At 42.5% G+C, this 23,529-nt stretch overlaps 1 protein-coding gene across 1 annotated transcript; it reads right to left on the reverse strand.

The window, feature by feature from the left end:
* Positions 1–10: 10 nt before the first annotated feature.
* Positions 11–22,458, reverse strand: LOC138206886 (neuronal membrane glycoprotein M6-b-like). The gene is made up of 7 exons (XM_069163724.1): positions 22,278–22,458; positions 6,985–7,171; positions 6,023–6,182; positions 5,505–5,673; positions 3,795–3,868; positions 3,632–3,697; positions 11–2,680 (listed from the first exon to the last, which is right to left on the reverse strand). The coding sequence occupies exons 1-7, from the start codon at positions 22,345–22,347 to the stop codon at positions 2,528–2,530; spliced, it is 879 nt and encodes a 292-aa protein (XP_069019825.1). The 5' UTR covers positions 22,348–22,458; the 3' UTR covers positions 11–2,527.
* Positions 22,459–23,529: the final 1,071 nt, after the last annotated feature.

Below are 23,529 nucleotides of genomic sequence, written 5' to 3' on the forward strand. Positions count from 1 at the left end.
GACAACGGTGTCACGATAATAAAAAATATCGGTTTTACTAGAGAAGGTTACAAAAATCAGCACTATATAGGAGTCATAGAACTATTTCCAACTTAAAAAATAAAACCATAATGAAACACCTACAGGGACTACAATGCCATCAAAGTACAATGGAGTTTTCTTTAGAAAAGAGTGGGTGGGAGGGGAGGAAGGGGGCAAACACCGCCTACCATAGTTGTCAGTACAATTGACTACACATCACCTGAAAAACTGCAAAGACACAGTCATGTCTCCTTCATGCAAATAACGAGGAAACAACAACACCCTGACACGCATCGTCTTAGAGGAAATTGAAGTTTGCCTTTACATCAACCTGGCGGCAAAGCACGTATATTTATCAAACATAACACACATGGCAATATAGTCCTTTTTTATACAGAATAGACAGCTGCACACATGGACGATACTGACATGCTTCATCTCATCAAAATTCAAAAATTTGTCTTGTTTTTTGAGGGTGAACTAAGCAGTGATGATCGGTATAGAATATAGTTCATGATTATTAAACAATATCTGGTTATAAAATTAATGTATGAAAATTCCTGACTTGTTTTATTCAGAGTGTAAACATCCAAAACAGTCTCTGTGGCTCATGTGAGAGGCATGGCGTCAAAAAAAAACAGAAAAGTGACTCTTTTTTTCTCAACTCACGTGTTGATGAGTCACTCATTTGTCTGGCCATCGAAAAATAAGCACAAACGTGTTCCATAAAATAATTATTACTGAATCACAAGAAGAAATCAGCTGCCTAAAACTGATAAAACATTAAAAATCAATTTCCATATTTTTTTTTTTCACATTTTAAAATGTATACGTCACAAGCACCTCAATCGATCATATATGACTGCACTGTATCCCTCTCACGACATATCATTTAAGATGTTACATTACAATTATTATATCAAATGCAGAACTAGTATTTGAGTGCTAAACACATATCTCAAAGGGTACATTTACATATATTTGTGGAAAAAAATTATAGAAGAGCATGGCAAAACACTGATTGTGTCCTCCCTTTGTTGGGAGAGGTGTAAATTGGTCTTTTAGGGTGATTCGGCTATTTACAGGTGATTCTCAAAAGGAGGAATTGATTGAGCAGGTTTTTACTGTGAAAGTCACACAGTAGGAGTACCAGTCGGAGTTTAAATGGAAAAGCTTTGGAAAAGAACAAAACTGGTGTAAATCAGATTTGGTTTGATACCTGAGGTGTGTGTCTGTATTAAGACCCGGGCAGGTTTAGCTTTGATTTCTGCTGCCGCTGGTGATGAGAGTAGCAAAAAACCATAAAGGTCTTTAAAGGAATATGTTTGAAATTTTTTGGGAAGGATGCTCGTTTGATTTTTTTTTTTTTTTTCTTTTCCTGAGAATTAGAATACAATATTAATGCCACTCTCACAAGTATTGGCCTTCACTACAAATCAAGTTAAACCTAGCTCTGTTTAAAAGAAACAAACCTGGTTTACTAAGATTATTTATAAGTAGGCCTTTATTATCTTGTTTCACAGCATGAGAGAGTTATTAATGTCCTCATCTAACCCCTCACATGAAAGCAAATAAGCACATTTCCCAAAACTATTCCTTTAAAAAGAAAGTTTGCTACCCATCTGGTCTTAAATGAACTGTTAGTACCTTGGTGGGAAAATAAACTCTGATCATGTAAATGCACAGTAATCCTTGAGATACCACATGAATTGAGATTCTTTTAGGTATTTCTATGAGAGAGATGGGGTCGGGGTGGTTTGTGTTTTTAAGGGATTTTCTCCCTCATTTTTTTTTTTTTTTTTTTTTTAAATAGTGCAACAACTTATCGAGCATTAGCAATAAAAAGTTAAAGATGGAGAGAAAAAGTAAAGGAGAAGAAAACCTATGAGCGCAAAAACGTAAAGAAGAAAGATCATAAGAGTACCTGGCATACTTTTCAGAGTATTAAAAAAAAAAAACAACATTCATACACATTCGCACAATATATTCATATTCATATATATATGCATATAAAACACCAAAAAAAACGGAGGAAGTTGGTCGCTGCCTGGCTTCCCTGTGGCTGAAGCAGACAGTGAACAATGTTTTTTTTTTTTTAGGCTGTTAGGAGAGGCTGTGCTGGCTCAGGGCGCGAGGCCATCACAGCCGGGCCACGTTCACGAGCCGCCGCCCAAAAGCACGGGGGAGGAGACGCTTCTGAACTGATGTAATGTACCTGAGCTCGACCCCGGCGGGCGAGCTCTCCCGTTCTGAAGCATCTGCCTCCGTCTGGGCCTGCCGCTTCTCCTGACCCTCGATTCTCTTCCCCTTCTGGTGTGAGTGCACGGCCACAACCCTCAATAAACATCGTGGAAGGGAAGAGGATGGAGAATCAGGAGGTTGAGGGGGAACTATCAAACATGACCGAGGTGGTTTGTTTTAGCGGAGGGTCGAGGGGTGGGTGTCGCGGGGTGGGAGTCGAAGTGTGGAGAGGAGATGGGTGGTGGCGGGAGAGGATCTCTTGTCCTTATGAGTAGGAGGAGGAGTTTTGGCCCTCCTTGGAGCGCGCCTCGGCCTCCAGATCCTGGTCGTCCTTGGTCTTGATGTCCTGGTACTCGTGCGTGGACACGGCGCTCCTCAGATAGGCCCAGTTGGCTGCCAAAATCATCAGGTAGTGGATCTGAGGAGAAACAACGTGTTTTCTTCAGCATAGGAAATAATGTGCAGGGGAGGACCTTCATAGTACGACTAAAATAGTAAACTTCTTTTGTATCGTTTTGAGGATTTCTCAAGTCGTTTATTCATCACGCCCCCGGTGGGTAAAGGCTCTTCATTATGTTGTTTTAGTTTCCATAACATTATTGCAATACAAGCAATGGACCCCAAACAAACTACTACAATGTCCCATACGTCATACTAGCTGGGAGCAGGTTTATATTATAACTAATTACTAAAAGAAACTAAAAATAACATTTTATGACATTTAATCGGCACAACTTTTACTTTTTCTTTATGCATTGTATTTTGTTTAGTGTACTTAAGTTTGTTACCTTTTCAGGGTGAACAAACTATAAATTTAAACCCTGTTTAATATTCCAGTATAATGCAGTATAGGATTGGGGCATTGAACGCAGTGCTTACAGGTGATTCCACTGATTAGTATCAATCAGTGGTTTTATGGTGTCAAATCTTCATAATTACATGCTGACAATTATGCTAAATGATAGACATTTTATGTCATTATGAATAAATGTAATGTTCATCCAGAGCAACGTTACAAACCTCTTTCCTAATATTGCACTGCATCTCTCCCTACCCCCTCAATAGTTATCTGTAACACATCCGAGTGAGCAGAGCTTCCAGGTGACCCAGTGCAACATCTGGAGAAGTGCTTATTGCATTTTTAGCATCTCTGTTTCCCTGGACGCATCAACAGAAGCGCCCGCCTCCGCACAGAGTGAAACGCTGACCCTCCGTGAGCGCGCACAGAGGGAGGGAGGGCAGGATTTCGACCCCCGTTGAACGGCATACTGCGAGAGAGAGGCGGCGTTGCCAGGGCAACAGATAATCACGCCATGGCAACGTGCATATTTTGAGCGGCACATTACCGGCGGAATCACGAGGAGCTTACCAATGCGATGACGGTGGCTCCGGCGCCGGCTAGCGCAACGATGTAGAGGTGGTAGGAAAGGTAGAACTGAGGAGGAAAAGAGGAATTTGAGATGAAAGGAAAAGGAGACAGAGAGTGAGAGTAAAAAACAACAAAAAAAAGCTAAAGGTCAGCGTCCTCTCACCTCGCTGGTGTTACAGATGTCTCCCAGTGTGGCTCCGCAGGCTTTTCCCGGGTTGGCGTTCCAGGAAATAATACCTGCGAGATCAGAGAGATGAAACGTCACAGGACTGACACTCTCATTTGAGACGAGAAGCTTTTTCCTCCCCAGAGACTGTATGATTGAAGGCATTATGAATTAGGCTCAGATAAAGATTAAAGGAAACAGGGCGGCTGCTGCTGGAAAAATATGGGTCACTATTTTGAATCCCTTTTTACTGTCGAGTCTTCCTTCCAGACTCGTCTTGTCCTCTTCTTTTCGGCGATATTACCATCATGAATAAGATTAGCTGACGGGGATGCTTTGCACAAAACAAGAAAATCCTTTGATTGATTGCTCGTCAACCGTCGATCCCAAACTGCTGAAGATAATTTGGCGAGTGTTGGTAATTGGGGTTAATATTTCATGCAGCGTACTCATACAGTAACGCAGCCAATGAAGCATATGTGATCCTCATCCTACTTTGTAAGCCGGCCAGCTGTCTTTCAAATGTAGGTCACATACTGTACATTAGGCCATCACACAGACAACCAGATATGCAATCACAGCAGAGTGTTACGGCGTTGTAATATTGCAGGAAGGTGGATTTTCAAAGATCCAATCACGCTCCGAACAGTCTAAATATATTTTTAGACCTCTTCCTTTATGATGAATGACAGTTAAAGCAGCCAGAGATGAATATGTGATGTTTATAGTGAGAGTAAATCCTTTTTAATCCCACCGTGGTTTGAAAAAAATGTTGCTTTCTTGCTATATTTTGCCGTGCGGCAGGTAAAGTCTTCAATGTGTGGGAAAGTGTGCGAGTGGCACCAGTATGTTCTTTCATGTGTAGTTAAAAGCTTTCATCGCCGAGGCTAGCCAGCATGTTTGAGCCCTCTCGCCTTGATCTGGGGAATTTCTCTTAAACTTTGAAGACATGTAACGCAGCAGGTGTTTTAAAGCTGCAGCTGCAAATCAACGTTCACCAAAGATGTGCAAGATGTGGTTTTTGAAGGTGGTTTTAAAAACAGCTTAACTGGCTTAAAAAAAAAGAAAAGAAAAAAGCATTGTATTTTTGTAAACAAATGCGCTGGTAAATATTTTTTACGTGTGGTCAAGATTGTGCAGCGCTATCGTGCTTACATCACAGTTTATATAGGTGTACGTACAAAACGTATTTCACATGGATTTTGTGATTCTTATAACCGTTTTGCAACTATCTGAATTTTTAATAATGTATTTGGAATTATTCTTTAATTTTTATTGCAAACGACCCAGTAATCAGGACCCTCCTGTCCAACAAGTTGTGCTCCTGCACACCTGATCCAATTCAGCTGTAATGAAAATGTGTCGGCCTTAACTAGATCAGGTGTGCAGAACCTGGAGCAAAACTATAAAGGGCGGGCTGGCCTTGAGGACTCGGGAATGGGCTGAGAAACTGTGAGGAGGCTGCCAGGCCTCATTGAAAGGGTTTACTTGAATGAAATCAAGCTTTAAGAGGTCCTAAAGGAGAAATTGCCCTTCAGTTCTCCAAAAACAGATCTTGATTCTTTAAATCTCTCATGATGATGTCATGTTTGAGACCAGTAATTTAATTCATCTTAATTCACCTGCAAATCAACCTACAGTGCACACAGTTAAAATACAATATCACACTCAGTTCAGTAAATATAAAGAAAAGGTAAAGCCACTGACCATACTGCCTGACGTCCACACAGATGGAGTCGGGAGAGGTGATGTTGGTGTCAGGAGACTTCATGGCAGCGCAAGTAGTCCACATGTTAAAGAAAAGGAAAACGGGGATCGCTGTAAAGCCGAAGATGGCCAGAAATGCCAGGAAGAGGATATAGGTCAGGAACATGAACTGAGGAGAAAGGGGACACGAAAGGAGAGATTTAGTTTCATTAAAACAAATAAGACTAAAAATATTCCTGGGAATATGAGTGTTTGTGTAAATATAATGTGCGTGTGTCCGTAAATGAGTCGAGGTGTGCGACTGATGTGCCTTTCCAACACTTGTCATGATGACCCTTGTCCAGGCTCGTCAAGCATAATGAACGACTGTTTTGCTTTTCTAAGCCAGTTTTTAAGCCATAATATCATATAATACACATTAAAGTGATTAAATCTCATTTGGAAGCTTTTATTTAGAGTCTAACTGGGTCAGTGGGTGTGATGACTTGCAGCAGCTGCTTGTGTGCGCGTCGACATACGAAGGCGGTGATGCAGCGTCCACAGACGGTGGTCTTAAAGTCGCTCTGCAGCTCCTTCTTGATGGCGCTGGTGGTGTAGAAGCCCTCAGCCAGCAGGATGATGGCGTAGACAAAGAAGAAGGAAGCAATGCCATAGATGATGTACTGAAAGATCTGGATCCTGGACACAGACAAGAACATGAACATGTGTCAACAGGATTAAAAATCAATTCTTTTGAGGCTGCACATTGCACAATGCAAATGCAGCCAGAAGCTAATGTGAGGGTTTGGGACCCATGCAATTTTTGGGGGTGTGGTGAAGGTAAAAATTCCAACACCACCCTCAAATTTTTTTTTTATGAGGGCTAATAGTTGCTAACTTTAGAGAAATATGAACGAGAACTTATTATGATTACTGTCTTGATTTTATTTTAAATTGAGCTTTTATTTTTATTTTTCTAATATTTTTATTTCAAACAGCCCCTCTATGACAACCTCACATTTTTAAGTTTAACTTGATCCCCTTTCTAGTAAATAACTTACAGTGGCATAATCTCTGCCAAAATGACTCAGTCGAATCCATTAAACAAAAACCCACCAGAAATATATCTATTAAGAATCTTTTTGATGGATAAAATGTTGTAGATGCCTCATCCTTCTACTCTTGTAGTCTTTCTGGACGTGCTCTCACAGTCAAGAGACATTTACTAGATTTAGGTGCTCTGAAACATGGCAGATAATGTGGGTGGCTCTCCTCGAACAGATATAATAACTGCAGGGGTAGTACCAGTATATTCTGGCCACACGAGTGTTTTAATAGAAAGCATAGCAGTCCATGAAAAATGGTGCCGGAACTCAACAATGATTCCCCTTTTCCAAAGGTTTGCAGATGATGAGGCTCTGGTATCAGGACATATGGTAGTGCTTTAGTCTTTCTGAAAGCTTCAATGATGAGACTTGGACTGGAAACAGTGAGGACTTACACCACGGTGAGGGTGGCGTGGTCGCCGGAGACCCTGGAGAAGTGGTTCTCCAGCATGGTCAGGGTCCCGGTCAGCGCCACGTGGCCGCAGCCGCAGAACAGAGCCACGCCTGAGAAGCACAGGATGGTGGCCACCAGCGAGGCGTAGGGCACCCCGCCCAGACACTTGATGCAGCACTCGAAGCATCCTGCAGGGGGAGACAAAGATTCAATTCACCTTTCCGTGTTGTACTTGGCTGCAAGACAGCTAAAGGCTAAAAAGGTTTTGAGGAGGCTGCAACAGACAATGTAGGTCAGATTTGAAAACACTCAAATGGCAAAATTGCAAGCCGAATGTACGCTCAAACAAGCAACACCAAAGAGAGCAGACTGCTGCAATGTGACGTCTCAGAGTGACTCGGTTGCCGCTGCTGATGACACTCGGTGCAACACTCGACGGCCTTATTTGTCCACTGCTGTTTGATTTTTAGTCGTGCAGAAACCTGCGTGGATGTCTGCACTGCCGGGGCTGAATCAAGCATGCATGCTTCAAGAGCGTTCTGCTCGTCTCTCAGAGCCGAACACCTCTTCCTGTCAGGCATGTCGAGCGGCTAATCGTAGCATCATTCACTGTAAAAGTGTGTTAACTTTGAGCTCAGCTGGGAGTGCTGAATCTAACATGTAAGCTGCGCTACATTCTCGCTTCCTACCATGTAGAAACAGCTCCCATTCGTCCATAGAGGGGTTTTTTTTTTATCTTCTTATAACCAGATTGATCTAATCAAAATTATTTCAAATTAAATTACTCCACTCATTTTCTGGGGAATCAAAGTGACACTGAAGCGAAGCTGAAGATGCCTTTGCTGTAAGAGGCTGTTACTCATTCAGGAGAAAGCGAGAATAAGATTTAATGGTGTGCTTCATATGTTTAGGATGTCGGTGCAGCTAAAAACTTATGAACTTGACAGGAGAGATTTTTTTTAAAAAAGAGGCTGAAAAAAGATTAAAATTTGCCAGCGCTTCAATCATATTTTCATCTTCTTCCAGCACATCTCTCTATTCTAAAAAAAAACACCCTCCAAAATGATGATGAATAATTGAGAATCATCCCTTGTGCTCAGGCTGTTTCTGCACACTGATGATGATGAATTAGTAAATTTGTTTTCCATTAACCGTGGCATTAAATGAAGCTTTCTTGCATGAGTTATGGGCTTGGGATCGCTCCTCTCGCAGTCGAAAGGATGCAGAGGGATAAAAACAAAAAAACAAAAAAGGAAAATAACATTGTATTGAGCACACAGGAGTTGCATCTTATATAACACCCGTTAAAAATAACTCCTCAAGCAAAGCAGGAAGTTACTCTGGGAAGAAAGGAAAAAAAAGACCAAATGAACTGTCTTGTGTGTCTGTGCCACTTTGCTGTTTCCATGACAACCTGCTCCAATTGGAAAATCTGAAGCATCATTATTTCATGTTCGGAGGTTTGCTGAATCTAAACATTTCTATTTGTAAAGCATTGATTGACCGCAGTGTGTATGTTTGTAACTTGCACCTGCAGCTCTGCGGAGATGATTTGGTCTGACAGCCTCCACTTCTAAAGTGATGCCGAGCATTACAGAATAACACGCTTACTGCCAGTCATGCCGCTTTATGATAGATACCGTGTATGACAGTCGATCCTGTGAGAACATGAAATTCCCTCTAACATCCACACAAGCAGGAGCTGGGACCCTCCGACAGCTTTTATCACCATCAACTTCAATCAATAGACTCTTGACAGCTGATGACATGAGCTGGTATCCTTCCACATAAAGCAATTAAACCAGACACAAGGCGAGGCTTTCTCAAGGTTTTCACCACCAAAGCAGACGGAACAGAAATCCTGCCTGAAACACGAAAAAAAAATGTCATTTTATTTTGAAATGACACCCCTCATCTACCACTTGCCCAGGCCAGGTAGTGATACGAGCCTGCGGACAGTTTTTTATTGATGGGTTTAAAAGGGCACATTGATTAAGCGCCCCGAGGCGAAGAAGGGTAATCAATAGAGGGAATAGTAAATGGTAGAGCCTAAATGTAGTGATCTTTATGTTTTAAATTCAGTGTTCACATTATGTGCACCTGGTTCGACCCCTGTAAATTCTGCAGACGTTAAAAATTTCAAGCATTTGTACACAAAAGACTTAAATTATGAATTAATTTAGATATAAGCAAAACTGTTTCCTGAAAAGCTGAGGTTTTAGCTATTTTAATGCCAGGGCTCACCTTCCCACGTACAAATGTTCCACCAAAACAAGTTCTCCCCAGCAGTATTTTGCACCGTCGCTGCATCCTGAGCTTTGCTCATACGAAGAAGCCAGAAAGATATACAGTAGGAGTGCAGCGAGACCATTCACTCTTCCACTAGCACCATCAGCAAGTCCTTTTGTCACCAATTGTAATGGCGGAAATCTTTTTACAGCACTCATGGTTTTAGACCTCATTTGTTAATTATAATTAACAAACAGCTGGTTATTTATATAAACTTGTCTGCACTGGTCCAGTTTCCATGACATAATATAGTTTTGAATTCATCATTTGAAGTTTTATTCTGATAACTAGTCACTGTTTTAAAAAGTTGAGGCTCTAAATCTGAGTAAATATAAAAAAGTCCAACATTAACTCTGAGATGCATCTGCTATCCTCCATGTGCTGCTTTTGATGAAGACTCCGCATTGCATAACGCAGCGGAGGCTTGTTGCGTAATAGATCCAAATCCTATTAATGTTAATGAAGGAAGCGGGCTGATGGAGAAGTGTAGCTGATAAGGCTGCATGGCTTTAAAATCCTGAGCCGAGAAGCAGGCCAGGTCTCGGGAGGGAAGCTGCGATGGACTCGCTGGTCGATACGACGACGACCGAGTGACTGTTTAATAGCTGCTCTGCACTGACACTCCACCCCTGCTGTGAAAGGTCAGTCGCAACAGGTAATTTAGAGGGTCAGTGTTCTTTTATTGAGAGAAGAGAATAAAACCTGTCAGAGCAATGTGATAATCCTGCTTTTTCAAATGCAAATCAAGAGTTTCCAGGTGATTTCATCTTTATCTCTGTTCATAGATGTGGCTGGAAAAGGGCTTTTTGCACATGTTCATTTAAGACAAATTCCGAGACAGCATGACTGGTATTTAAGTCTTTTAGTATTTCTGCCGTGAACTATCTCCTCTCCTGGGCTCCATGCAGCTTCATGGATAAGTTCACAGGTTTCTTTTAAGCACTGAGCAGGCCCCGCCATCCGGTCCGCCTCCGGCTATGACTGTTTGTCAGCTTCAGTTTAATAGTGCGCTAATGGGAAACAGACAGGCCGGAGTGGTCGGCTCAAGCCGGCCCTAATGGAAATCAATGGACTATTCATTAGAGTAGAATTTAGGTGACACACCGAGGCTGGCCCATCTCTCGTTTTATACCTCGCTGCATCTCGCCACCTCTGCTTCTGCCTTCGCCCTGCTTGTCTTCTCCTCCGCGCTCTCTTTGAAATACGACTGCATGCCCACGTTGTACTTACAGTGAGCCAGCTGGAGTTAATCGCTGAGACAATATGTTACGCTCCCGTTACGATGCTGTAACATATATCATCTCGACAATCTCAGACCGAGGACGTTGCATCAGTTTTGTGGGAGCGTTTCTCGGGCTGCCTGTGAAGGCGGCTCGCCAGTAAGGAAGAAGAAAAGATTGGGGACTTTCTGTTAATTTTGTCAAGCGACAGAAAAACAAATAATTTGACAGACAAGAGCTGCAATTAAGGATTAACATCCCTGCTGTTAACGCTTGTTCTCCCTCCAAAAGAGCTGCCGCGGCCTGCAGGACAAAACAAGAAAATGTTCCCCTGCTTAAATTAGGATTTCAATTTGAGGCTAACAGTTAACAAAAGCAAGACAACAGACAGACGGAGGAAAATGACAAAGAAAGGCGGCATAAGTGAGGAGTTTGAGAGAGGAAAAGAAAAGCAGAGGTGAATGGAGAAGACAAACGTGCAAGACGGACTAGAAGGCAAGCAGAGGCACAAAGGGAAGACGAAAAAGACAAGAAGGTGAAGAGGGAGGCAGAGCGAACGATGACGAACGCGAGAAGTGTAAGTGAAAAGCAGTTCTTGGCCCCGGGGCCGGCAAATGGCAGTTGCCATAGCAACGCGTTAACCACGACCCAGTTCAGCGGTAGGGTAGTCCTTCGCAGCTGCTTTACTCTTCACACACACACACACACACACTGATATGACCTCGGTCAAAACCCAAACATCGGTGCTAAATGATGACAGCGGTCTGGAAGTGGAACCAGAAATAACAAACAAGCCACAGGATTTATAAAAGCAACCGAGCTGATGACGAGAAGAACGGAAGGAAAGGAGATGCAAATATGTCTAGCCATATTCCTCTGCTCAGGGTTTAGGAATTGGGTCAAAGAGATATTTATATATATAAAGAGGCGGTTTTGTCAGAAATTCATGGATTATTGACAGTGAAGTTGCTTTGCTTGTATTCTCAGTAGCTGCTAGAAACATTAAGATTTGATTCCTCCGAAGTCTCCTTCACTTTAAGAGCTCACTGATTCCAACCAAAAGTATTTATCTGTCCCATGTCATCATGTATGATGCAGTAAATCAAGCTCATTTTCACCGGGATGTGATTAAACCCTTGTTTGTTTCTTTGCCCACTTGGTGACACAACATCGATATCCGCTTTATGTTCAGAGGCTGGAAGTAAATAATAAAATAATCGTAACTCCTGTAACTCCTGCAGAGCACTTTTGTAAAGTCTAAAAACCATCTTCCGTGGAGTAAATACAAAACCTTCATTTGATTTTTCTCTTCTTTTCCATCGTATTCAACCCCAAGTCTTCTTGGACAAGAGAGGGATTGAGGCTCTTTGACTGGATAAATGAGGCCTGGCACATGATAGAAGTGGTTGGAGACAGAATCTGTCACCAACTTCTGACATCCTTTGTGATTATGCTGCGCTTCCTGTCAATCACCTGACACCCACGACACAACGTGAACGGTGTTTGCCACGAAATTATCCCTCACATGCATGACGCCGAACAAACTTCACTGTCACACTTGTCACTCGGTTTGAAGTTGTAGCATTTGAAATCGAAATAACTACAGCATGCACTGCAAAATAAAGATCAAATTAAAAAGTAACACGGACAGTAAAACCTTCGTATTCTCTTTTGATAGCAGCACATGCATATTTAGATAACATTGCCTTAATTTATGCGCTATATTTTTTGGGTTTCATCGATTTTTGAAGCAGCTTTAAATATAAACTGGGACTTGGGGAGGGATTACATCGACTGTCCTGATACTTAATGATTTGCCATAAACTGTACCACCCAGTGGCTCGGCATGATTATTGCCAACTGTTAGCGCGCACAGTGCATCTGCCAGGAATAACAGCGTTAATAAAGCTTTGTGAATATTTCAGTGGCCGATCTGGTCCCTGCCTGTGGCTGTGTTCAAATTTAGAAGTGCAGTATTCATTATGGGGCAATTTCCTCCGAGTGCATTATGGGTAGACTCCCATAAGAGTTGAGGAGAAACCTCGGAGAGAGGCCGAGAGGCTGAGAAAGGAAAGGTGTGGGAACGTGAATAAAAAAAAAGCGACGGGAGGGTGATGGACGGCTGCGTCTCCTCTAGTTCAGATGGAAAAAGAAGCCCCATCTGTTTGATGGCAGCAGGCTGAAGCCACAACAACACACAAACTCGCAACTTCAGCATGGGAGCTTTCCGTCTTTCCACTTGAGCAGAGGGATAAAATGCTCCTCAAAGCTTTTATGAGCGCTACCTCAAAAAAGCAAAAGAGAAAATGAAAACCACATCATGAAGCTAAAACCAAGGCTGTATGTCATTAAACCATCATTATAGTTTTTTTTACGACTTTGGATTTAATTTCTGTTGTTTCAGCCAATTTTTTTGTTTTACATTTCTTACACCAAAGTATTCACTAAGAACTAAATTTGTCACGTTTCCTCTAATTTGTCACATCTGACTGAAATTTATCCTTCTTGTACTTTTATCTTTGTAACTCCCACCCTTGGACTCAGGATCCAATAGATCCAAAATCTTATTTAAGCAATTGTACAATGACTTTTGTACACCTGGCCTGCGTTGATTTAAGTACTTTGCCTCATGTCTTGGTCCACAAACTAAGATGCACTTGATTGAGCTGCAAATTGCCAGAAGACTCGCGGATATCTCCGCTTCAATGAAAGTGATTTTAAAAATCTGGGAACGGAGCTACGTCACCACAATAAGAAAGAAACATTAGCAGCTGGATAATCAGCCTGGTTGTAAGCGAGCCAGCGGTTCAGTCAGATTATTTATATTGGCAATAATCTCTCATTGCACAAAGTTGGCAACGCTGATAGGCCGCAACTACCATGATCTGCCAATAATGTTCTCCGTTAATATGTTAATCATTTTGTGTATAAAATGTGAGTGTAAAATGGCCCTGAGAAATTCTCTGAGCCCAAATGGACGGCACAGCTTGTCCTGAAAGCACAGCAGCAGCAGCAGCAGCAGCTTCGGTTCCCATTGTCTATCCGTGACACATTCAGGCACAAGGCCTGAATTTTGCCCGCACTCAGAAGTTAATCACCACAGTTATGTGTGCAAAAGTAAAAAAGCGGACTTAAAAATAAGCCCTAACAACAACCTTTCTTCATCCCGGCACACATCCTTCTCACAAGCAACACATTATTTTTTCAGTAATTGTCATTGAGGACACAGTATACTCTGTGCTAGGTAAGCCAGCCTGAATCCTTTTTTTTTTTTTCTTGTTTTCCCACGGTACATAACTGACCCTAATCTTCTGTTTGTGAGAAACCCTTCGCTGTTTATGCAGCATTATGAAGGCCACAAGGTCAACACGTAGCCACGCGTAGCTGAGCTTGATGGACTGCGCGGCTCTCAAATCCCGTTCTCGGCGCCTGGTGATCAATACTTTTATCCCACTAATCTGCGGGACTTTGGTTCCCTCTAACTGTCTTTCTGTGGCCAGGCTGAGCTAAACCCTGGGAGAGGAACCAGAGTCCTAAAATGCACATCAAACACACCTACCCTGTGAAACCAAAAATGCTTACACAGATGGGGCACACGCAAGAGCTGTACAAAACACATACAGATGTACATAAACACACAAACTGTACATCTGGTGCAAATTACGATCAGCTTGTTTGCATCTGAATCAGCATGTCTAACTGACACTTCTAGCCTGTGCAGGACAAAAGCAAAGATAACAAGCAAGTAAAAATAAGAAGTTCAAGAACCTTTTTATCTTCAGGCAGTCGTGTCATTTGGAGTATATTATCACACAATATGATGCAAGAAAGCTGTGTTCCTCGGGGGCTATTTGGTATAATGAGGCAAGTACAATTAACAGCAGAGCTCTATAAGAATTCATTTAAAAGCACCTGGCTTTAGGGTGCAGTGATTAGATCAAAAACCTGATGGCAGAAATCGTCCTCTGACCGCTTACTCGGTGTGAAAACTCTCTGAGCCGCTCTCTGTTGCGTGTCATCTTCTATTCACCTGTCCCGAGCCGCCGTCTGCCGGCTCAGCGCAGCTATTAGTTAGAATCTTGTTCTACCAAAATGTAAAATGGCCCCTGTGGCCAGAAGTGCCGTGCCATCGAACTGAATGGCTCAGCGGTTACGCAACCAACTTGGCTAATGTCACTTTCCCTGAGATGTCAAAGAAGTCGGTGGCCCTCCCCTGGCCCCCTTCGCCTCTGCTCCACCCCTCCTCCCCCTGACGTGATTATGGAGATACACTTTCCAGCAGCCTCAGGGGCTTGCTGAAAAGTGTGCGTGCGAGTGTGTGTGTGTGTGTGTGTGTGTGTGTGCGCGGCGCAAAGGCCCAACCAAGCATGAACTTTTGAATATGAGTCTCATTTACTGTAACACAAGGGCACTTTCTATGAAAGCTGACTCCACATAGTTGCGTCTCTCGTTGGTCATCAAAAAATTAAGCAAATAGAAAATAAGATATCAAAATGAAGGAATTAACCGAATGGGCTCCAAAAAGAGGAATTTTTGGAAAGCTTTATCTGTTGAATGTAAATAATAAGCGGGACAAAAACAGACCCCGGCCTGAAACTTGTGACACAGAATGACCTCCACATCATTCAGGCAAGTCATTTTATCGATGTCAGCCATGGCTAATGATGACAAGTGCTAATCGGCATCAGGCGTTTTATGGGCCGTGGATGAGAGGAGCAGATTGGGCATCAGTGGGTGATGGAGGAAGGCCAGAGGAGGTTGGCATCACTCAGGAACAAGGCATGCTGCGCCAACCTGCCACTTGCTGCTATTCATACCCACTGCATGCAGACTGCGGTTCAAACATTGTTGGAGGATGCGTTTAGATAACCGTTTTGCTTCCAAGTTGTAGAAATCTGTTGCTTCTCTCTGCACAATTATATTCATTACCAATTGATGTTCAGATTTTTTCATCAGTGGCTGATTTGGAGCCTGATTATTTTGTTTGTAAATCATGAGATGATTGTAAACTAAATCCTGCAACAATTTCTCAAAGACCTTCAAATGTCTTGTTTTGTGATATACCAACTGTCCAAAACCCGGGTTTTCAATTTCGGATCATGTTTTGGGCTGCTGTGGTTCAGATGGAGCAGGTTGCTCACTAATCATAAGGTCATCGGTTTGAACCCTGGGTCTTCCTGTCTACATGCCAAAGTGTCCTTGGGCAAGTTGCTCCTGATGCCAGGCGAGCACCTTGCATGGCAGCTGTGGTCGAGAAATTATCACTTTCATCCTCTTACAGGTTTAAAGTTGAATTCATTCCAAAATTGCTGTTGATTTTCTTTCTGGTGACCAATCGACTGTTTCAGATCAACTTCTTTTATATCAAAATAACAATATTTGCTCTTATTTTACTGCAAAAAAAAGCTATATTTAAAGACTTCTCCCCAATTCTGCTAGTTTTCATGGAGACAATTAAGAGGAAGGCCTTTTCTAAATACTGCTTGTTTTGTGCACGTACGCTGAGAAGAAAGGACATATAAATATAAATGTGACCACAGAGTCGGACTGAGAGGACTGAATATGAGCACGATGGTGAACGGCACGGTCTCGCCCACATGTGTGCACACAAAAATAGAGCTTTTACTTTAGTGCAAGCAAAGCCCTGACACAGACATTCCCCTCAACCACTTCTGGTCATTGACACGTAAACAAATACAAGCGCACACCGACACACACACACAACACAAGCACATGCACATGCACATGCACATATCCAGATGGAGGCTGACAGCATGCTTTGGGCAAATGGCTTCAAATGAGGAACACATGAGCCTCCCTCTGTGTGACGGCTTTCACATGCTCTCACAACCTCACACGCCTCGGGGGCGAGAGGAAGATTGGCGAGGGGTGTGGGAGGGAAGGGGGTAAGGAGAACCAGGAAAAAGACAGGGAGGCAAACAAAGGATGACTGCGGCAATTTATCAGTAACAAATCAATTAATCTGCACAGTCGAGATCTGAGAGAATATGGGGGCAGATTTGTCAGAGCAGTTTTGAGAGCATGCAAAAACAGAATTATGAGTGGAGTCAATGTTTTTGTCACAAGATGTGAGAAAGAAATCGGATTTTCTTTTTTGTGCTTTTTGGATTCCCTCCATGCAAACTCAAACTGAAAGCAGAGAAAAACTCGTCTGGTTTGACCCTCAGTTGAAGTGTTTTTTTGTTAGACCCAACTTGTACTTCTAAATACATTCACATCTGATCTGGTTGTTCATTAAGTTGGAGACCTGAACAGACAGAAAAAGGCCTGTTGAAGCCTCTGATATATAATCAGAGTCACTTGTGCTCACCTTGATGTTTTTGTCTCTTGGAAACCAAACCAACAAAAGGGCCTCATCTGGTTTTTAAACCTGATTTTAAGCAAGTGAAGTTGATATATGGTGAGAATTACCTCATGAAGATGTAATTGCAAAGCACTGTATTTGTAGAGTATTTTTTCGAGCATCAATCTGGTGTGTGGGAGCCTTTTTTTCTGCCATAAAGAGAGAAAATTGGAGAGAGAGATTCAGCCTACGTAAGAGGTGTTTTATTTGTAACAAAGTCAAGCAGGAGACTAATTCAAATAGAGGAGAGTCCATCCATTAGAGTAGATGTGTTTTTGTGTGGGGGAAGTTTGAAGTTTGCGGTTGTGTTTGGTTAAACCAGCTACCTCAGATAAAGATTATGCAACTCATTTGGTGACTCATATTTCACCATGTTGAACATTTTGAGACCCCGAACTGTCAAATAAAGCAAGTGACACTTGCGTTCACACTTTTCGTTCCTAAAACACGGCCGCAAGCAGCTTAATAACAGCTACATCGACGTTTATTGCAACCTCTCGTAGCTTTGATAATTACAACTAGAGCAAAGGAGGAAGTGACGTGATATAGTATAAAGATGGAGAACTTACCATATGTAACTTAAATAACTTGCGTACATACTTTAACCCAGACAAATCTTTTCCTAAATCTTTTCCTTAACCTAACCAAACCGTGACTATTTCACGTTAACCAGGTTTTTATTAGTGTTACCATGACAACGAAGGTCTGGTTGACCTGTTGCTGGCGCTCTCCAACAGTCGTATGTATTGTTTTGGCAAAGATCTAATTCTGTGGTTTTGGTAAGAGGTCGGGTTGTTAAGTTTGGCTCATTTAAAACAATGGACATTTATTATGGTCCAGATTAGACACGTCAACATAAATCGTTAAAAACCTGCAGGATTAGTCTGTTATCAAAGCTGCTGTGGATAAATGTGTGCAGGCTAAGTGATGAATGCACCAGTTTTCTAACCTTAAGTTATTAGACACATGGAAGAGCTGAATAATGAGTGGCTTTCTGCAAACTGTCACTCCTTCTTGGCTGTGGAGAGGAAGCTTCTTAGGATTTGTTTGTGGCTGCGGTGCTTTGCTTTGGTCTGCAAAGTGGATTACAAGGCAGAACAATTCTGAATACGAGCAACAAGTTCATTCAAAAGAAAAGGAGCAGAAATCACTGCTGGTCACCATCTAATATCTACTGACATATTTTTGACAACATAAATCGTGAAAAAAGGAATAAAAGAAATGTGAATTTATGGATATAAAGTCAAGAAAGCAGGGAAAGGAACCTGTCCAGTAACCAAAATTCAGCCCCAACAGGGAGAGCAGTCCAGCTCCTCTCCTGTCGCCTTGCCTGACTGATGATCATTCAAACAGGGGTTGGCCTTTAGGTTCAAGGCCTCAGCCTGGGCTCAGCTGGACTGAGCTGCCGACACTGGCCTGGATGTTATCAGAAAACCACACCAGTTTCTCCTCTTGTAACCTTTGTGTAACTCATGAGGAGTTTTAGGCAGGCGAGTTTTGGGCTGCAATTTAATTTTCATTTCTGGATTAATTTGTTTAAAATTTGAGGACACAGCCAGCACATGTTCCCAGAGCCCAGGGTAGCATAATAGAATAATAAAATGTGACTCAGATTGAAAAGCAGGCTGCCTACTAATCATAAGGTTGCTGGTTCAATTCCCAGTTATTCCTGCCCAGGTGTCATAGTGTCTTTGGAAAGGACACTGTGCCCCAAGTTGCTCCCTGTAGCCAACATCCACCTCGTATGACAACTTTGATATCACTAAGCTGATAAAGCAATATAAGTGCAGGCCATTTGACTTACAACAGCTTGTATTAACTCTTCCCCACTCAATCTTAAAATCCATCCGTGCTCAGGTCAAAGGTCGCATATTTTATTGAGGAAAAATAGAACTTGGAGCTCTAATTGGGATGAACTTTCTGTGTGCATGAGAGGCTACAGCAGCTTTGCCCTGCCATGCAGAAAATTCAACAAAACCTGCACCCCTCCAGACGATGATGTAATCTCTTACGGTTCTGATCTAAACACTATAACCAAGGACGGCGAGCCAGTGCTGCATTATGTAAGAGCGATCTCACACACACACACACAGGGAGGGAAAGAAGGTGTGTGTGAACAGGCCAATCATTCACAATAAAGGGAAGGACAGACACAACAAGTAGAAATGCACTCAGGGCCATTTTGAAGCAGTCGGAGCTGCCTCATAGAGAAACATTAAAGGTAAAAACAAAAACCTCACAGGAGACGCATGCTTCCTCCAATCAAACTGCCTCACACTAATGAAATCCGATACCTCAGAGAGCGCTGTTGATGTCTCGTTATCCGACTCCTGAGCACCGACTACCTCGACGCACATACAGATTAGAGATTATAGGGAACAATCGAAAATTAATTTGATGCTGGTGCATGATGTGAAGATAAATAATCCAAAATAATCTTATGTGGTCTAAAATCATATGTATTTTAACGAGTCTCAGTTACTGTTTAGCTATAACATGACAGGTAGCTGTATCCTCATGTTTCCAGTTGAAATACTAAACTAGGCTAACAGTAACTTCAGTGTCATATTGAATACACTATTCCTTTATGGTAAAATAAAGTTAAGGAGTTCAGTCGAGACTGATCGATTTTTCCAATCAGGTAGTTGAAAAACAACATTTTAAACACTCAAAAGAGGACAAATAATTGTTTGCGTCATTTTAATGCTGCAATTTCTTGTTACTTTTAGTGCCAAAACTGATAGTATCTGCAGTAAGCTGATATTAGCACAAATATCACACGTATTGCTCTGGGTTTAAAATGCCCTCAGAACTTACAGATGGCGTAAACACCTGCAAGACATTTAGATCTGAACAAGAATAAGCAGAGATGGAGACTTGAGTTTTATAACAAACACATGGTCTTTTATTTTTGTCAGTTATGGATGAAATGCATCTGGTTTGTGTTGATTTTTGACATTTCCCTCTTATCTAAAACTGACCCTGGACTTGTAAGATTGCAGAGTATACTAAACAATTTTCAATGTTAGATTGTAATATGTCTGAGAGTTAGGATTTTGTAAAATGTAGTGTTTACTTCAAACTTCATACATGTGCTTTCTGAATCAAAAGCGCTGGCACCCGCCGACACAAGCTCCTTACATGACAGCTCTCGCCTTCTTGCCCCCACTGTAAATCTTCAGCTTCTTAATGGATGCTACAAGCTTATGGTCACATTCCAGATGTCAAAGGCACACACAAATGATTACACCGACAAATAGGCCATCCTCCAATCCAGTCTATTTTGGGTTGCTGGAGTAGGTGGATTCGGTTGCGCAACATCACACCTGGAGCACAACAGTCTGGGCTGCAGAGGCTGAATTTAATAAAAACATCATGATCATTTCCACAATGTTGGTGATTAAGGAACTTAGAAGGTTAATTGCTGACAATAAATATGTCCGTCCTCCTGCTCAACTGTCCTCAGGGGTCTTCAAACAAGCTCGCCCACTCTGTCAATTGAAGTTGGATGGTAAAGCCTGTCATTGGACACTGGTCTGTGCGTAACAACATGCCTCAGGAGAGGATGATGTAATGTTTTTTTTAAAACATCACTGTTGAGGGACACCCTACTCTTCTGCCCCTTACGTCATACACATACTGTGACCCAGCAAAATCACTGGGGCAGAGTCCAAGTTGAGCTGCAACGAAGGATGTTTTAAAGAGAAAAGGGTGCTGCTACTGGCTTTTTGGAGTCACAAAATCAGACTAAAAAATGCAATATCCAAAGCTTCAGGTGCAGGAGCATAAACTGAACTCCTCGTTCCTTCCAAAACAGGAACATTGTCTAACATTTTGTACCACTGAAGCTCAAAATGTCCCTATTTGCTTCTAAAATAGGGACATTTGACTCCATTTGAAGCTAAATATCACTTTAAAAATATATATTTCTATTTGTACATATCTAGACACACGAAAGTGAAAGAAATCTGCAGAACAAAAGGGAATGGGGCAGAAAACAGTGGATGGTGCAGTGAGGTGTGTAAAGCCCTCCAGGTCTGCACTCTGACATGCTATCCTGCTCTCTGATAGCCAACAGGACATAAAGGCAGCATGCCAGATCAGCCACAACACTACCGTGGACTAATGTAGTTGTAAATAAAAAGACAAAGTATGTGACCCCCGTCATCATAATTTTCCATCTTTAAAACACCAATGCTAGACACAATCGTGAATTTTTCATTCAATTAAAACTGTGCATTCATATTTAAGCAGGTCCACAAACAAGATGGCCACAATAAACAGCCTGTGGTCAGAGTTCCTGACAACACTTCTGTGCCCCAAACTGAAGGATGTGATTTTACTACCAAGCCACAATGAAAACAAATCGGTGCCATCCACTCTGTATGGGCGTCGAGTCCTTCAGCGCCCACAGACACGCCTACACAACACGCAGATTCAGGGTGAGCAACAGTTTGACAATGATTTGTGGAGAAATTGTCTAATTTCACGACAGTCTTTGATATTAGACGTGATCTTTGCACCTTTATATTTTAATATTTTGCATGCATTTTGCGAAAGCACCTGATATTTGGGATTTAAGGGCGTGGAGAGCATTTGTGTGAATTCAAAGTGAGATTTAAAGGGTGTTTGTTGCAGCCTCACCTCGTATAAAAAAAGAGCATTTGAAAATCAAATATTGAATATATGCACCCCACAAAGGCTCCGTTACCATGTCTGAGCGGTGGGGATGCAACTGATGGACACAGCCATCTCTCTGCGTCAAGTGCACCGCTGATAGTTTCTTTTTGAGCCTTCCAGCTCCGCTAATGGAGCTGATTACTGTGCTCATACGAGACAAAGTCGTCGTACATCGCAGCGCCGTCGATTAATCACGCTCCTGACAGATCAGACACTAAAGCCTCGGTGGGAATCGCCGATAAAAATCGCAGCGGGAGGATCCACCTGGCAGAAAACAATGCACAGAGAGCGCAGCATACAGCCGCCGATTTATCATCCGCTTATTACGCAGAAATGAGCTCATGATGGTGCAGCAACGCAAAAGCAAATTGGCGTTAATACATGCCCCATAAAACCAGACCAAGCACCTTCCTTTACCCACCAACCCGCCCACCCCCTTATTCTCCTCCATCAGCCTTCAAATCCCTTTGGAGGCATAAAATACCACAGCGATCGTCAAATTGCGCTCGAAACTGTGGGAATAATCTCGGTCACCTGCAGCAGAGGGACCGTTATATGCCTCCCGAATCGCCTTCAGACAGGTGAGAGGCCAAAGAACAAAACAAAACAGCACCGCTATTGTGTCGCGCTCAGGCGAGAAGCCATTGCAAGTAGGTTAAACCGCTCAGGCTGGCGCAGACGCAATTGTCTCCTAAGAAAATGGCTAAAAACGTGCAAATGTCAGCGACTGATTGAGCGTACCTTTACTCTCCTGTCCCTCGTCCTGAGTCTCCTCTGCGTTGGACTCCATGGCCGGCTTTGTCCCATCCATTATTTTAGAGGAATATGGTCTCCTTGTGCTTTGCACTTGTACCTTACAGTGTGTGGATGGTGGAGCCTCTCCTGGTAACTTGATGCTCGCTCTCTCTCTCTCTCTCTCTCTCTTTCTCTCGTACACACCCTCCCTCCCACCCCCTTCTCTCTCCTTCGCCCAGTTAAAGCTTAGCACCGTCTCTCAATGTATATTAACAATCCAGTTTCAGAAATGCAAAGACAGATTGGATTTATTTCGCTCATGCGGATTAGTGTCCCTCAAAAGATGGCAGATAACGTTTTCCGGCACCTCAAATCACCCTTAACTGTGGAGAAAATTACGCTCATGGTATGAAATACTTTCCAAATCTCTCTGTTGATGAGACACGATTGCCTTCATATCCTTTGAAATCCTGTCATGCTACCCCATCAGTGGTTTCCTGTGTCTGTGGTTTTCTTCTCAGGCCTCAGTGGAGCAGAGGAGGATACAAGAACAAAATGTGCAAGAGATGTAAATATGCAAACTCATGGGTAGCCATGCATGGACGAATACACACACGTACAACCACACACACACACACACACACACACACACACACACACACACACACACACACACACCGCCCCCTCTCCATCTGGTGAGTTGAGAGAGAACCAGAGAGGAAGGAGGGAGAGGAGGGAAGAGGAGAAAGAGAAAGAGAGGAAGATGTAGTGTGCTGCGAGAGAGTGTAACTGTAAAATGTAACTGAGAATCTAGGCAAGGTCGGACAGGCTCGACTGTGGTTTTTAGTTTTCTGTCTCACCAAACTGGTCTGCACCAATTTCAATCTGAGAATGAAACAAACAACAACACATCATTTACCTCTTTTAAGCATCCAATTAACTCCAAACAACAAATTTGGGTACGGAGGGTGCTTACATGCTATTTTTGTGTGTCACATGTTTCTCTTTGTTGTTAATACACTTGTTTAGCCATCCAAAGTTGTTTTCCTTGGTTATATTAAGCTCCACTTAGATCGATCTGATGTTTGATTGGATCACCTTTGACCAATCAGAGCTTCTTAACTGCTAAACAGCCATGTGTCATGCTTTACTTAAGACAGGATCCTTTTTGTTTGCCTCCTGATTGGTTGAGCCCACAACCCAATGAAAGACCAAGCAAGGTGAGTCCCTGAATCCTTGAATGCTAAAACATGGGTGT

Source organism: Embiotoca jacksoni, unplaced genomic scaffold (genome assembly GCF_022577435.1).
Source record: "Embiotoca jacksoni isolate LCO1_2020_lvr unplaced genomic scaffold, fEmbJac1.0.p SCAF_30, whole genome shotgun sequence".
NCBI lineage: Eukaryota > Metazoa > Chordata > Actinopteri > Embiotocidae > Embiotoca > Embiotoca jacksoni.

What these genes read in the sequence shown, in the direction of transcription:
- LOC138206886 (XM_069163724.1), bottom strand. Translation starts at nt 22,347, where the DNA reads ATGGATGGGACAAAGCCGGCCATGGAGTCCAACGCAGAGGAGACTCAG. An exon ending in CGAGGGACAGGAGAGTAAAG is followed by an intron (nt 7,172 to 22,277) that starts GTACGCTCAATC and finishes CTCCCCCTGCAG; the next exon opens with GATGCTTCGAGTGCTGCATC. An exon ending in ACATCTGTAACACCAGCGAG is followed by an intron (nt 3,698 to 3,794) that starts GTGAGAGGACGC and finishes TTTCCTCCTCAG; the next exon opens with TTCTACCTTTCCTACCACCT.